Raw genomic sequence first — 14,096 nt, 5'->3', positions numbered from 1 at the left:
ATGAACACCTGTTATGAGAGCTGCATTATCTACATTTCTCCCAAGTGATCAGTATGTAATTTTAAGGGGGTGGCTACATTGAATGTAATTGAATTGATTTTTGTTACAGGAGCCAGATCTTCTGCGACGTGCAGAAATAATGCTCCAGCAAGCTGGGAAACTGGGTTGTCGTAGTTTTGTCACACCGAGTGATGTGACTAATGGAATTTACAAACTTAACCTTGCATTTGTTGCCAACTTGTTCAATAACCATCCCGGTCTTGATCGCCCTGAAGGTGAAATTGAAGGATTAGAGAATATTGAAGAAACCAGGGAAGAGAAAAGTAAGTATTTTTGAGTCATATGAAGTTATGAAAGACTTCTGACTTTTCAGCTCCCAAAAGATTAATTGGAGAATTGCTGATACAATAGAGATTAAGAGTTGTTTAACTAAAAGCTTGAGGAAAATGACAATGAGCAATAGATTAAACCTTGAGGTTAAACATTTACTGTTGAATTCGCAAAAGTAGTGATACTTTGTAGAAAAAATATTCTACTCTGTGTTTGCCTAATGGCCATGCAGGTTTGCTAATAATCAGGAAGTGCAGCATGCTTCGATTCCTTCTTACAATGTGATGCATGTGTGTGGAGGTGGCTGTGTGGATCCTTACGCATCTGTGCCCGTGCGCCCCCTTGCCCGTAACACTGGGGCACACATGGGAAGGTGCTGCTTCTAACATTGGAAAAAATGATGTGTACTGCTGGTCACTGAAACTGCAATACCAAGAAGGTGGCACATAACCAATGTCAAATTGGCATGAGAGGTGTGCGACATGCTCAGATATCCAGATCAGTGGTTCAGTGCAGCCATACAGAGTACATAGGAGTAAAGACATCTACATTCTGTATATAAGGAAAAATTATGCGATGAGTATCTCATTCAGAAATAAATGTGCAATTTTGTTTCCTTGCGAGATCATGTCGTCATGCCTTCATGTAAGAAGGGAAGATCCTACCAGCTCATGTTGAAATTTTACAGCGGCAGGATAGTGACTCTTTTGTTCATTTGACTGTGGATGACAGTACAGCCATGTCATGTACCTTGAACTAGGTAATGGGCTTGTTTGCAGAAAGGCAAGTATCCACGTGGACTGCATGACTATTGAAACACCACGGTTAACACGGCAGCCATTGATGTGCCTTCCCTTCATGAAGCAGCAGAGAGGTATGCTCACATTGGTACTACTGAATACAACATTGGGCACAGGAATGACAACATTTCATCTTTCCAGATGAGTCCCAATTTTGTGTATATTACTATGGATGTATTCATGTATGGATGCATTTGTCATTGTCATGCAGGACAAACATGCGTTGTAATGGTATGAGGTTCCATTGGGTGCATATCATCACCTTTGGACAGCAGTCATTAAATTTATGATGCATTAAGGTATATCTGTACTTGTGCCCTATCTTTGATGTCACTGTGAAGTTATCTTCCAACAGTAGAATGCAACAACGTGTGTTGCCCATGGTGTCCTAAACTGTCTCAATATAGAGGGAGGTACTGTTGGCCTGTCAATCATGTACTCCTGATCTTTCACACATTGAATGCATCTGTTCCTGGACTGCTGAGAGGCTAGCATACCACCACTCACCAGCTACTAGGATTGATTAACTCCACATCAGAGTTGGTTGCTTAACTGTTGCGCAATTTAGAAAACCGTGTGTTGGGGAGAGTGGAGAATATAAATACTGTGGATTGTGAAGCATCAGTTAATTCAATTACATTATGTTATGAAGCCTGCTCTGTAGCCGAGTTGGCCTTCCGACAGCTAGGTAGTAATCATTGGTTTGGATCTACACTCATTAGATGCTGTACATTGAAGTTGGTATGTAGTGTAACATGACTTTCATGAGGTAAGAAATGTCACTGACAGGGTTGCGATAAGAGTAGATGTGAGAGACAGATCTTGTAAGTAGGTGTTTTATAGCAAAATGACCCAAGATGGTTGGAAGTTCATAGCAGTATTAGATTCCTGGGTGGTATTCAGTGTTTACTGGGGGGTGCCCATTCGAAGCTGCTCAACAACTGTGTGCAACCACCCTCAGGGGCTCAGCATTTGTTTTTTGGATACAGGATTGGAGACCCTGGGGTTCCTGAGCTGGGGACTGATGAGTACCACCATTCCTCTTTCACTGTAAACTCTGGGGCATGTTTCAGCCACCACTGTATGGCACAGCAGTGGAACGTTGTGTGCCACAGGGTATGGAGATTTTTGTTTGACCACTGAGATCCCAAGGATAGTAAAAACCTCTGAAGAAAACCCTCTCAATCTTGAGGGTAGCTGCTTGCCAATGAGATGCATGGTTGTTGAGATGAAACAGTCATTAGTGGGCAACCTCTAGGGAAACTACGGCACCTTATTTTTATTAACTTACTCAGGCAGTGGGACTCTTGAGTGGATCCTGAGTGGAGCTGCTTGTGGGACCAACATGAAACCCTCAAACTCGGACTTAGCAACTCCAAGTGTGATGGGTCTGCTGCTTGGGAGTACTCACATCCACTCATCCAAGACAATTAGGGAGGCTGGGCCTCCTGATAATTAAATCGTGTTTAGTAACGGGGCTCTTGGAGTCAAATTCAAATGTGTTTGTAGTGATCAAGGGGAGATAGGGTGTCTTTCAGTGTCTCCCTGTCTGTATCCATGAAGACTTAGAATTGCTTGCTTGTACCTTAGTCTATTAAGCAGTTACGAAATCATTCCTTATTATTTGAGACAAAAAGGGCAAAGCAGATGAAACTACCCATGAAGTCACAAAAATTGGGTTACTGTGTCATAACTATTGAGTTACAAAACTCCCTCAACTCAAACAAGGGTATGGTTATGTGCCATGATATTATGGACATCAACACTGCAGAACTTGAACCAGAATGGACATTGCAGAGGGTTAGTGGATGTGGAGCAGAGGATGCAAAGGGATAATGCAGAAATTGAGAAGACCACCGCCTTCGTGACCTTCAGTTCTCCAACACTACCTGAACATGTCTTGGCAGGGTTCCTCCGATAGTAAGGCATTACATACTTAACCGTATGCAGTGCTACAAATTTCAGCATTGTGGCAGTGTGATGCTGGATTGTGGAGGTGAAGTGATCTGTGGGAAGTGTGGAAGGACACCCCATAAAGCTGAGACTGAATACCTGTTTCCATAACTCCGCATAAACTGTTCTGCACCCAGTCTGTAGCTGAGAATGCCTTGTTCTTGCTGCAAAATGCAAAATTTAGGAAATAAGTGAACAAGCTATACCCTGCACAGAAGTTGGAAGAGAATATAAGATGACAAAAACCCGTTGTTGCCACTTCATATGATTCCGTGTTGCAGAAACCTGTCCCCAAGTTAGATGCCTCAATGCAAATGCTGTCCAGTGTACAGTTATCCACCACCAGCACCTGTACTTGCTCCTGTACATGTCAAAGCAAAGTGAGTAAAGACATAGCTATCCAGGCAGCTTAGACAGAAGATGCTAGCAACATTTTTTGCAGTGAGCATTGAGAGGGTACGCCAAAAGCAGCAGAGTGCCTATCAGACCAGCTGTGTGGCTGGATTGAAGAGTTTTTAGCAAACAGAACACAGCATGTTGTTATCAATGGAGAGACGTCTACAGACGTTAAAGTAACCTCTGGCGTGCCACAGGGGAGTGTTATGAGACCATTGCTTTTCACAATATATATAAATGACCTAGTAGATAGTGTCGGAAGTCCCATGCGGCTTTTCGCGGATGATGCTGTAGTATACAGAGAAGTTGCAGCATTAGAAAATTGTAGAGAAATGCAGGAAGATCTGCAGCAGATAGGCACTTGGTGCAGGGAGTGGCAACTGTCCCTTAACATAGACAAATGTGATGTATTGGGAATACATAGAAAGAAGGATCCTTTATTGTATGATTATATGATAGCGGAACAAACACTGGTAGCAGTTACTTCTGTAAAATATCTGGGAGTATGCGTGCGGAACGATTTGAAGTGGAATGATCATATAAAATTAATTTTTGGTAAGGCGGGTACCAGGTTGAGATTCATTGGGAGAGTGCTTAGAAAATGTAGTCCATCAACAAAGGAGGTGGCTTACAAAACACTAGTTTGACCTATACTTGAGTATTGCTCATCAGTGTGGGATCCGTACCAGATCGGTTTGACGGAGGAGATAGAGAAGATCCATAGAAGAGCGGCGCGTTTAGTCACAGGGTTATTTGGTAACCGTGATAGCGTTATGGAGATGTTTAATAAACTCAAGTGGCAGATTCTGCAAGAGACGCGCTCTGCATCGCGGTGTAGCTTGCTCGCCAGGTTTCGAGGGGGTGCGTTTCTGGATGAGGTATCGAATATATTGCTTCCCCCTACTTATACCTCCCGAGGAGGTCACGAATGTAAAATTAGAGAGATTAGAGTGCGCACGGAGGCTTTCAGACAGTCGTTCTTCCCGCGAACCATACGCGACTGGAACAGGAAAGAGAGGTAATGACAGTGGCACGTAAAGTGCCCTCCGCCACACACCGTTGGGTGGCTTGCGGAGTATAAATGTAGATGTTGATGTAGAACACCCCCAGTCTCCATCATCTCTGAAGGGAAAGGGACTAGGGAAATGGTCGCAACATTCAGGTCAAAATCTGTCCTGGGTGCCATCAGATGTCATTCCGGCACATCTGGCTGATGACAACATTATGGACTTTGGTGTCTTGTCACTGGACCTGGACAGACCCTCCACTCACCCTCTTTCCAAAAGTGCTTCACCACCCTGGTGTTGATAGGAGTAAATGAAAACCACACTGCTGAGATAGCTCTCATAATCAAGTGGAATACTAATGGGTACAGGAATCTTGTGTAGGACTTGAACTCCTTATACAGGATGGATCTTCTTGCCACTCTCTCAAAGAGAGACATTTTAAATGGGCTGATGCACCAGTACTTGGAGGCTGTCACCTCTACAGAAAAGATGACCTTACCGGTGACAGGGCAGGAGGAGGGATAGCAGTGTTCATCATGGACATAGTCAACTTCTGACCCTTGCCCTTCACCACAAAACAGCAAGCTTTCGCTGCTCGGAGAATGGCCCGTGTTGCTGTCACGGTGTGCTCTGCATACATACCATCCCACAAGACCATTGCAGTGGTGTCATCATGCACATTCTTGTTGAACTACCCCATCCCTTTCTCCTTTTAGGGGGCTTCAGTGCACACAGTGCTGCCTGATGGAGCATGTCCCGAAAGGAAGCATTAGAGATAGCTGTTCAGAAAGGCTAACTTGTTGCTTTACAGTTGGCTGTTTTTGAGCAATGTGACAGCATCCAGGATAGGATGGGTAATGTTACAGCCATGATCCACCATGCCACAGATGCATCCATCCCAAAGTCAGTGGGAACACCTAGGCAGCAGCCTGTTCCGTAGTGAAAAATGAGTGTCATTCTGTGATCAGGGTCGGGAGGGTGGCTATAAGCAGATTCAATCAGTGCCCTATAGATGCGAAACTTGCAACCTTGTGGATGGTGTGCACAAAGGAAGGGAGAATAATTTGATAGAGTAAGCAGAGGTCTTGGTAAGATTTTCTGAAATCCATTAATAGGTCAACAACCACAAGTGAAGTATAGGAAACCATCAGGAGGATCCCCATGCAGATATCAGGACTGCTGACAACAGCTGCATGAGAGCAGGGGTGTCTCATAACATCACTGAGGATCATTGCTTAGACAATGGCTCCATCATCTCAGACCACCATGGCCAGTTCTAGCTAGGGTCCAGCTTTCATCATTATTCGAAACACAGGAGAGGCTTGACTAAGATTTCCGTTCCACCAGCATGGAGGGATACAACCAGTCTCTGTCTCTCTGTGTGGGGCTTGGATTCTGCATTGCCAGTAGCTCATGATACTACACCCAGTCATGACATGATAATATAAAGCATGTTTAAACAGTTGGACCTGGAGGTGGAGGTGGTCCTCCTTCAGCTGTCCACTGAAATTTAATGACAGGAGACTTCCCCAACTCGTGGAAAGAATTTATTTTGATCCCAGTTTTAAAAATGGATCTGACTAACTGTAGCATTAGTCTGATAAGCTGTGTAAAGACATTGGAGCATATGGTCAGCTGGTGCCTATTGTGGGTTCTGGAAACCAGGTCCTTACTAAGTCGCTGCCAGTGTGCATTGAGGATGTATCACTCAACATTCGGTAACCTGACTGCTTGAAGCAGTAATTCAGCAAAATTTTCTTAATAAGAAACACCTTGTTTGATGTCTTCTTTGAATTGGGAAAGTCCTAGGATACTACACTGATCAGGCAGAACATTATGACCACCTACTTAATAGCCAGTACGTCCACCTTTGGTACAGATAACAGTAGTGACACATCATGGCATGGAAGCAGTAAGGCAGTAATAGGTCACTGGAGGGAGTGGGCACCACATCTGCATACAAGTCACCTAATTGCCGTATATTCTGGGGAGGGGGTGATGAGCTGCGATGCCATGTTCAATCACATCCCAGATATGTTAGATTGGGTTCAGATCTGGTGAGTTGGGGAGCCAGAACATAAATTGGAACTCACCGCAGTGTTCCTCAAACCACTAAGTCACACTCCTGGCCTTGTGACATGGCACATTATCTTGTTCAAAAATGCCACTGTTGTCGGGAAACATGATCATCATCAAGGGGTGTATGATACTCATTGGCCATCATTGTACCTTGCACGAGCTTCATTGGACCCATGGATGCCCACATGAATGTTCCCAAGAGCATAATGGAGCTGCCACCAACTTGTCACTGCCCAGCAGTACAGATGTCAAGGAACTGTTGCTCTGGAAGACGATGGATTCAGACCATCCCATGCCAATGGTCACATGCCCCTTTCAGTAATAGGAGCTGATGTGGTGTTCAGGTTGGTGCACACATGGGTCCGTCGGCTGTGGAGGCCCATTGTTAGGAGTGTTCGGTTCACTGTGTTCACACACCCTTATACTCCACCCAGCATTAAACTTGATATTACGAGGGTTGTTTTTTAAGTAAGGGCCGTTCGCGTGTATAGTCCCGTAGTTCCCGTGGACGCCGCAACAAGCCACCGCACCACTTGCTGGCATCCTTCCCGTTCACACTGATGCAAGTTGCAGCTCTGTAGCTGACGTGTACGCATCGCTGTGCTACTTTATAATGTTTACGATTATTGAATTGCCCGCCGCGTGTGAGATACGGTCAGTGATACGTTTCCTGGCCGCGAGAAGCCTATCAGCTGCAGAAATTCATTGTCAGTTAACAGAAGTTTATGGCTTGAATGCAATGAGTGAAGGTAAAGTGTGTCAATGGGTTAGAGAGTTTAAAAATGGCCGTCAAAACGCCCATGACAAAGAACTCTCAGCCCGGCCCTCTGTGATCACTGATGATTTGGTGGCTGCAGTCGAAACAGATTCGTGAGGACAGAAGATTCACAATTTCCACTCTTTCTTTGGAATTTCCTCAAGTTTCAAGATTGGTTTTGTACAAAATTGTGTCTGAAAACCTAAACTTTAAGAAACTGTGTTCTCGGTGGGTACCCAGACTCCTCACAGAGGACCACAAAGGGAAGAGATTTGCCACTTCATTGGACTTTTTGATTCGTTACGAGGAAGAAGGGGATGACATGTTGAGTCAAATTGTCACTGGAGATGAAACACGGGTATCCCATATCACTCGCAAAAGCAAGCGACAATCGATGGAATGGCGACACACAACCTCACCCATCAAGGTCAAAGCCAAACAGACGCTGTCAAAGCACAAGATTATGGCAACTGTGTTCTGGGACTGGCGCAGTGTTTTGCTAGTGGACTTTATGCCACGAGGAATGACAATCAACTCAGGTGCCTACTGTGCAACTCTAAAGAAGCTCCGCAGAGCAGTTCAAAACAAAAGGCGCGGCATGCTGACAAAAGGAGTTTTGCTCCTGCACGATAACGCTAGGCCTCACACCTCTCAAAAGACTCGGGATTTGATTGATTCTTCTGGGAAGTTTTGGACCATGCACCATACAGCCCCGACCTTGCTCCTAGCGATTTTCACCTTTTCCGGTACCTGAAACACCATCTTGGCGGGCAGCGCTTCAATGACGATGATGAAGTGAAAACGGCCGTGAAGTCTTGGCTGTCGGAGCAGGTGGCCGAATATTTTGAAGAGGGAATTAAAAACTTAGTTGTATGGTATGACAAGTGCTTAAATAAACAAGGCAACTATGTAGAAAAATAGGTAAAAGTGTGTAGAATCAGAAAATAAGTTTTTTTACAAAAGTATTTGTATCTTTTTAAAAAAATAAAAATGGCCCTTACTTAAAAAACAACCCTCGTAGTTCCACTACAGCTTGCCACTTGTCCTGTTTTACCAGTGTGCCCTGCCTACGATGTCAGACATCTGTAATGAGAGGTGGCCACCCAACCCCATGATTTCTGAACATGATTTAATCTTGGTTTTGCCACATGTTGAAGACACTCACCACAGTTCTCATCAAGCACCTGACAAGTCCTGCAGTTTCCGAAATGCTTGTGCTGAGGCTCTTTGCCATCATAATCTGACCTCAGTCAAACTCAGATTGCGCACCTTCCCCATTCTACACACAGACAGCACACTCATTGATACTACATGAACTGTGCATCTGTCTGACTAGCAGTCATTCCTGCTATCATGTGGACAGGCTTGTATCAATAGTAGGTTGGTGGCCGTAATGTTCTGGCTGATCAGTGTATGTTGTTTTAGTTCTATTATCAGTGGGGGGTTCAATGGATATCTACCCACTTTCATACAGTCCTTCCTCTGTCAGGTATTGTAGATACAAGGTTGGGAGTGGCCTGTCTATTTTAAGCAGGAGAATGAAGTCCGTCAGGGGAATGTTCAGATTGTCAGGGTATGTGCCATTGCAATCAACAGTATTAAATCTGCAGTATGACGTCTGGTACTGTTTCTTGTTTGTGGATAATTTCTCAGTCTTCTGTGCATCCTCCAACCTTGCAACGGCTACTCTGCAATTGCATTTGGCAATCAGGTGGTTGGAGGAATGGGTAAACACCACAGGTTTTAAATTCTCTTTGGAGAAAACTGTTTGCATTGATTTTTATTGTGCCCTCTCTTTTTTTTTAAAGTACCCATTTTAAAAACTGGGGATGCTGTTCTCACTCCTAAGGAAAAGGTGAAATATCTGGGCCTCACCTTTGATGAGCAGCTAATGTGGCTGCTATGCCTTATGAACTAAAACTGGTATTTCTCAAGGCTGTAAACGTTCTTAAATATCTCAGTCGTAGATCTTGAGAGCCAACAGGTCATGCCTGCACAAACTGTATAGGGACTTTGTGCTAGGCCAGGTTTATTTATCAGCAAGGCCTGGACTTATTACACGAGTCTAGTTGCTAGCCTGTGTGCAGAGGTTGCTGAGCATCTGCTGTATATTTCACATCTTTGCATTGTGGTACGCGAAACTTACAAGGCTTTGTCCATTCCGAAATTGCTAGCTTCTATCTTGGTTGCATAGCCACCACTGCAATGGCTGTTCAGTCACCGTCCATAGGCAACTAGGCCGTTAAGGATCCATATGATGGAGAGCTGTGAATTACTGCAGGTGGGGGCATTTTGAGGTCCAGAGCCAGGGATGGAATAAGGGAGCCACCTGGAAGCTAAAGGGGCCCAGGTTACTTTTCAAATTGACTGCTGACAGGAAGAATTCTACTGCAGATTATTTTTTTAAATTAAATTTAACGAGATTTTACATCGCCAGGTGGACCAGCCTGGTTTGATTACTGTTTACGTGAATGGGTCTAAGTAAGGGGATTTTATTGGCCTGTTTGTCACGTTCCCTGACATTTTCATCAGGATAGGGCTAGCAGGATGTCGTCGTCCTCGTCGTCGTTGTCATGTGTGCAACCGGGACCATGTGTGTGGATAAGGGCGTGTGTGGACATGTATTTATTGTTCTGACAGTATGGCTACTGTTTTACAGAGAACATGTTATTTCAAGTTGCTTTCTCCTTTTTTTTAAAAAAAAAAGCTCTGCACACAAAAATGCACCTTTAGTGTCAACAGCCAGACAATGTGAACCACTGGTGTCGACACAATTCATCGCATTGATTGCAGGGCCATTGGAAAGTAAGTTCTGTTGAAATGTTTTGGTCACTGTGTGTTTCTTTTTTTAATCTAGGTCTAAGGTAATAAAGCAGGATCCATTTCAGATTACATGTAACCGCTCACACTTAAAAATAAGGAAATTGTTCTCATACATACGTTACCTGTAACCAGATAACTAAAAAAACTAGGTCAGTGATTTAGGTCAGTTGGAGGCATACATGAGGAGGAAAGCTATCTCTAACTGGTTCAGTGGCCAAGTGGCACAAAGCCTGCATTGGAATTAGTCAATTGTCTGTGCATGTGATTCTGAGTCACACTTTTTGCAATATTTCTGTACTATTTTGCAGGAGTGTGAAAGTGCAAAACTGATCAATTGTTATTTTACAGGAGTAAATTTTATTGTGAAAAGTGATTGGTATATATGCCTATGAAATTAGGTAACTAGCAATGAGTGTGGATTCAAGTTACACTTCTGTAATTGTTTTCCTCATTGGCAAGAATAGCAACTGAGAGGAAAACCTGTATATATTGTTTAACATAAAATAAATGTACTAGTGAACAACTGAGAAATTGCTCAGTGTAAGTTACTTGGTGCAAATTCCATGGTTTTTTGTTTCATTTTTTCTGGTATTCTTACAAAATACATTGATTTTGTAGGGAAGATGAAGATGATAACATGAACAAATATGTCCAGCACTGTGGCTCTGAACCACAGGGTTTTCCTGACGGAAGGACTCCACCAGCTGTCAGACACAAGCACAACCACCTATAATCCTTGCTGCTTTTACCCTATTCCATAAACACAACAAGATCACCAGTTCATCTTCAAATACCTAGGTCTATCCCAGAACTTGTACCCTGAGTCTCTCTCTCTCTGTCTCTCTCTCTCTCTCTCTCTCTCTCTCTCTCTCTCACACACACACACACACACACACACACACACACACACACACACACACACACACACACACACACACACAGGCACTCATATACTTTGTTCATAGAACCCCCCTAACCAAGCACACTAAATGATAGCCATTTTCCACTTGGTATATGGTGAAAACAGACTTTGTTTGTATGTGTCAAGACATGATTCTTTGTAGTTGTTTAGACATGTACCATACATACAGTAGCACGGTGTGACACATTGAATCTGACTAGTACTTACTTGCAAGGCTACAGATCTTTATAGCTTCAGCTACATGCTACAATTCTTGCAGCATTTAGAGAAGTGTGTGACAGTTTTGACTACTTTGGTACATGTGGGCTAATACTTTTTGTATCTGAAATGCATTGTTAGTGGGACTTGTATAAATATTTTTTACTCTTCTATTCATTTGCAATTGCATTCTACATAATTTCTGAAAAATAGCTTCTAGTCAGGTAGATAGATAGATAGAGAGATAGATATCACAGTAATAATTGTGTAACATTTTTGGTCACCTTTTGTATTTCTTAAAAAAAGAATAATTTACTTTGTGAGAAGAAATGCATAAAATATAAAGGCAGTCTATACAAATGATCAAACATGTTGTCAAAGTTGATGGGCACATATGCTAATCACTTACATCATTGTTCACAAAAAAATATTTTTCATGCAAAATAAATTTATAAATTTTGTGACAGCTTCCATTCTCTTCCAAAACAGTAAAAAGTATTGTAAAACAAGTGACATGAAACTGCATACGCAGGCAACTGACTGTTATCTGAATGTAGACCTCATACAGTGTGGCCATTGTCCTAGTTATAGTTGCCAGAATGTCATTTGGGATGTCTGTAGTGTGTGCTTTGGTGTACAAGAATGAGGAACAGTTAGTGTAAAGTTACATGTTAGTTTAGGTATGGTGAAGGTACTTATCCACTGTAATGTTAATTACAGAAACATGACAAGTGTTACATTAAGTAGCAACTGATACAGTTTTCAGAGTGTGTGAATTTATTTGGGACAGCCAGAAGCAGAAACAGTAGCCCAATATAGTGCTTCCTCTTGAAATATGCTCACTATTTTTTTATTTACTTAAATTTGGCATATTTCGTGACCGTACCTTTTCGGTAACATGTTTACAAGGCGATATTTGTCTTGGCTTCAGTTGTCTAGTGGAAGTATGATTCCACAATGCAGTTTCGTCGGCTGCAGAAATGACCCGGTTCAATGCGTTTGCCTCATTTTTGGTGCTTCAAATACCATTTCTTCGAATGTGGTTTCTTCTTAAAGTTTATATAAAAAAGTAGTAACATAATTAATTTTTTCTGTTCACTTCCAAATTATTATGATGGCGACCTGCACACTGTTCTACCGTCTACACACACAAAGAGTTCACTGCCGACTGACTACAGCCAAAGACGACTCCAGCGTCAGACGTTTTACACAACACACAAGCTTAAACTTGTAATCAGTCTCTTTGATATCCTTCGTCACATTTACTAATAGTAATCAATATGCTGTCACTCTCAAAAATATAAGTAAATTAGGATATAATAAGGTAAATTACAATAAAAAAATTGTGACAAAAAATATAAGAAAACATTTACAATTTGGTATCGACAAATCCGGTAGAAAATAACACATCTCCCAGATCCATTACACTCTCCAGTGTTGCCAGCCAACCAGTTACCAGGCTAGTTGATGGCCGGAGTGTGTCATGGAACAAAGAGAGAACACACTGGTACTGTCACGAGATACGCTCCACCTCTCTGCACCAACTGCGTCATGCATCTGCCTTCTTACTTGCACACCATTATTGCAGTCGGTTTTTTCTTTATGTATACTGGCAACCAATTGAAATTGCTAAATCTCCCATATCTTGGATTCTATTAAGTTTGAGCATGAATGTATTAATAAAATTTTCTTAGTTTTGAGTGTTCTAACTTTCATGAAAAACAACTCCCATTACTAATAAGAAATTTATTAAGGCCATAACTAGTTCTAGCCTTTACATTTGGCCATTTTCAAGTGGATCTGAAACTGCCAACTGCCATTGATAATACATAATACAGTTGTACATGCCACCCCCTACCCCATGCATTATTGTTGACTTCCGGTATACACTGACAGAGAAAAAAAATCTAACATCAAAGAATAATTAATGTAGAGTAATGAAATTTTGGGAATACAGGTGTCTTGGTAATGTATTTAAGTGGGTAACATTGCAAGATTGCAGATTAATGTCTGCATGAGATAAGCTATTGCAAATGGGAAACGCTGAAACATTAATAACTGGTGTAACCACCACAATGTTTGAATACGAGCATGCAAACTTGCATGCATTGTGTTGTAGAGGTGCCGGATGTCAGTGTGTGGATGGAATTCCATGCCTGATGCACTTGTCAATACACGGACGGTTAATGTTGTTTGTGTATGATGCTGGAGGTGTCATCTGAAGTCCCTTACATGCTCGTTTGGAGACCAAACTGGTGATCGAGCAGGCCAAGGGAACATGTTGACAGTCTGTAGAGCATGTTGGATTGCTACAGCATTATGTGGATGAGCATTATCTTGTTGGAAAACACACACTGGAATGCTGTCAATGAATGGCAGCACAACATGTCAAATCATTAGATTGGTGTACAAATTTGCATAACCACGAGAGTGCTCCTCCAGTCATATGAAATCGCACCCCAGACCATAACTCAAAGTGTAGGTCTATTGTGTCTAGCACGCAGACAGGTTGGTTTCAGGCCCTCAACTGGGCTTCTATTGTGCCAATTAATGCTCAGATTGCTATTGCAGATGCCCTATGATGCGCCAGAGCCAAAAGCTGAACACGATGGCCTTATGTCTCAGTAGTGCCACGTGGCCGTCCAAATTTTTGTGTTTTCTTTGTTAAGTCTGGTACTTCTAGGATGGCTCTTGTACCATGTATATTTAGTCAAATAGCAGTTAAATTAAATTGTGTGGTATTCAGTGAAATTTTTACATTAATATAAATAACACTTAAATTATCTTCTTTCACGCCATGCTCTTGAATACAAATGTTCATAGAATAATGT

At 42.4% G+C, this 14,096-nt stretch overlaps 1 protein-coding gene across 2 annotated transcripts in view; it reads left to right on the top strand.

Annotated features, from left to right (window-relative positions):
• LOC124554803 (plastin-2) overlaps positions 1-14,096 on the top strand; it is a 217,602-nt gene that overhangs the window by 141,453 nt on the left and 62,053 nt on the right. For both annotated transcript variants that reach the window (XM_047128456.1, XM_047128455.1), the window contains exon 7: positions 110-323. In XM_047128456.1, coding sequence (XP_046984412.1) covers positions 110-323 — 214 coding nt within the window. The remainder of the gene's footprint in view (positions 1-109; positions 324-14,096) is intronic.

This window comes from Schistocerca americana, chromosome X, assembly GCF_021461395.2.
Source record: "Schistocerca americana isolate TAMUIC-IGC-003095 chromosome X, iqSchAmer2.1, whole genome shotgun sequence".
NCBI classification, from domain to species: Eukaryota; Metazoa; Arthropoda; class Insecta; order Orthoptera; family Acrididae; genus Schistocerca; species Schistocerca americana.
Note: the sequence above shows the minus strand (reverse complement) of the source record. Positions and strands in the feature narration are given on the sequence as shown.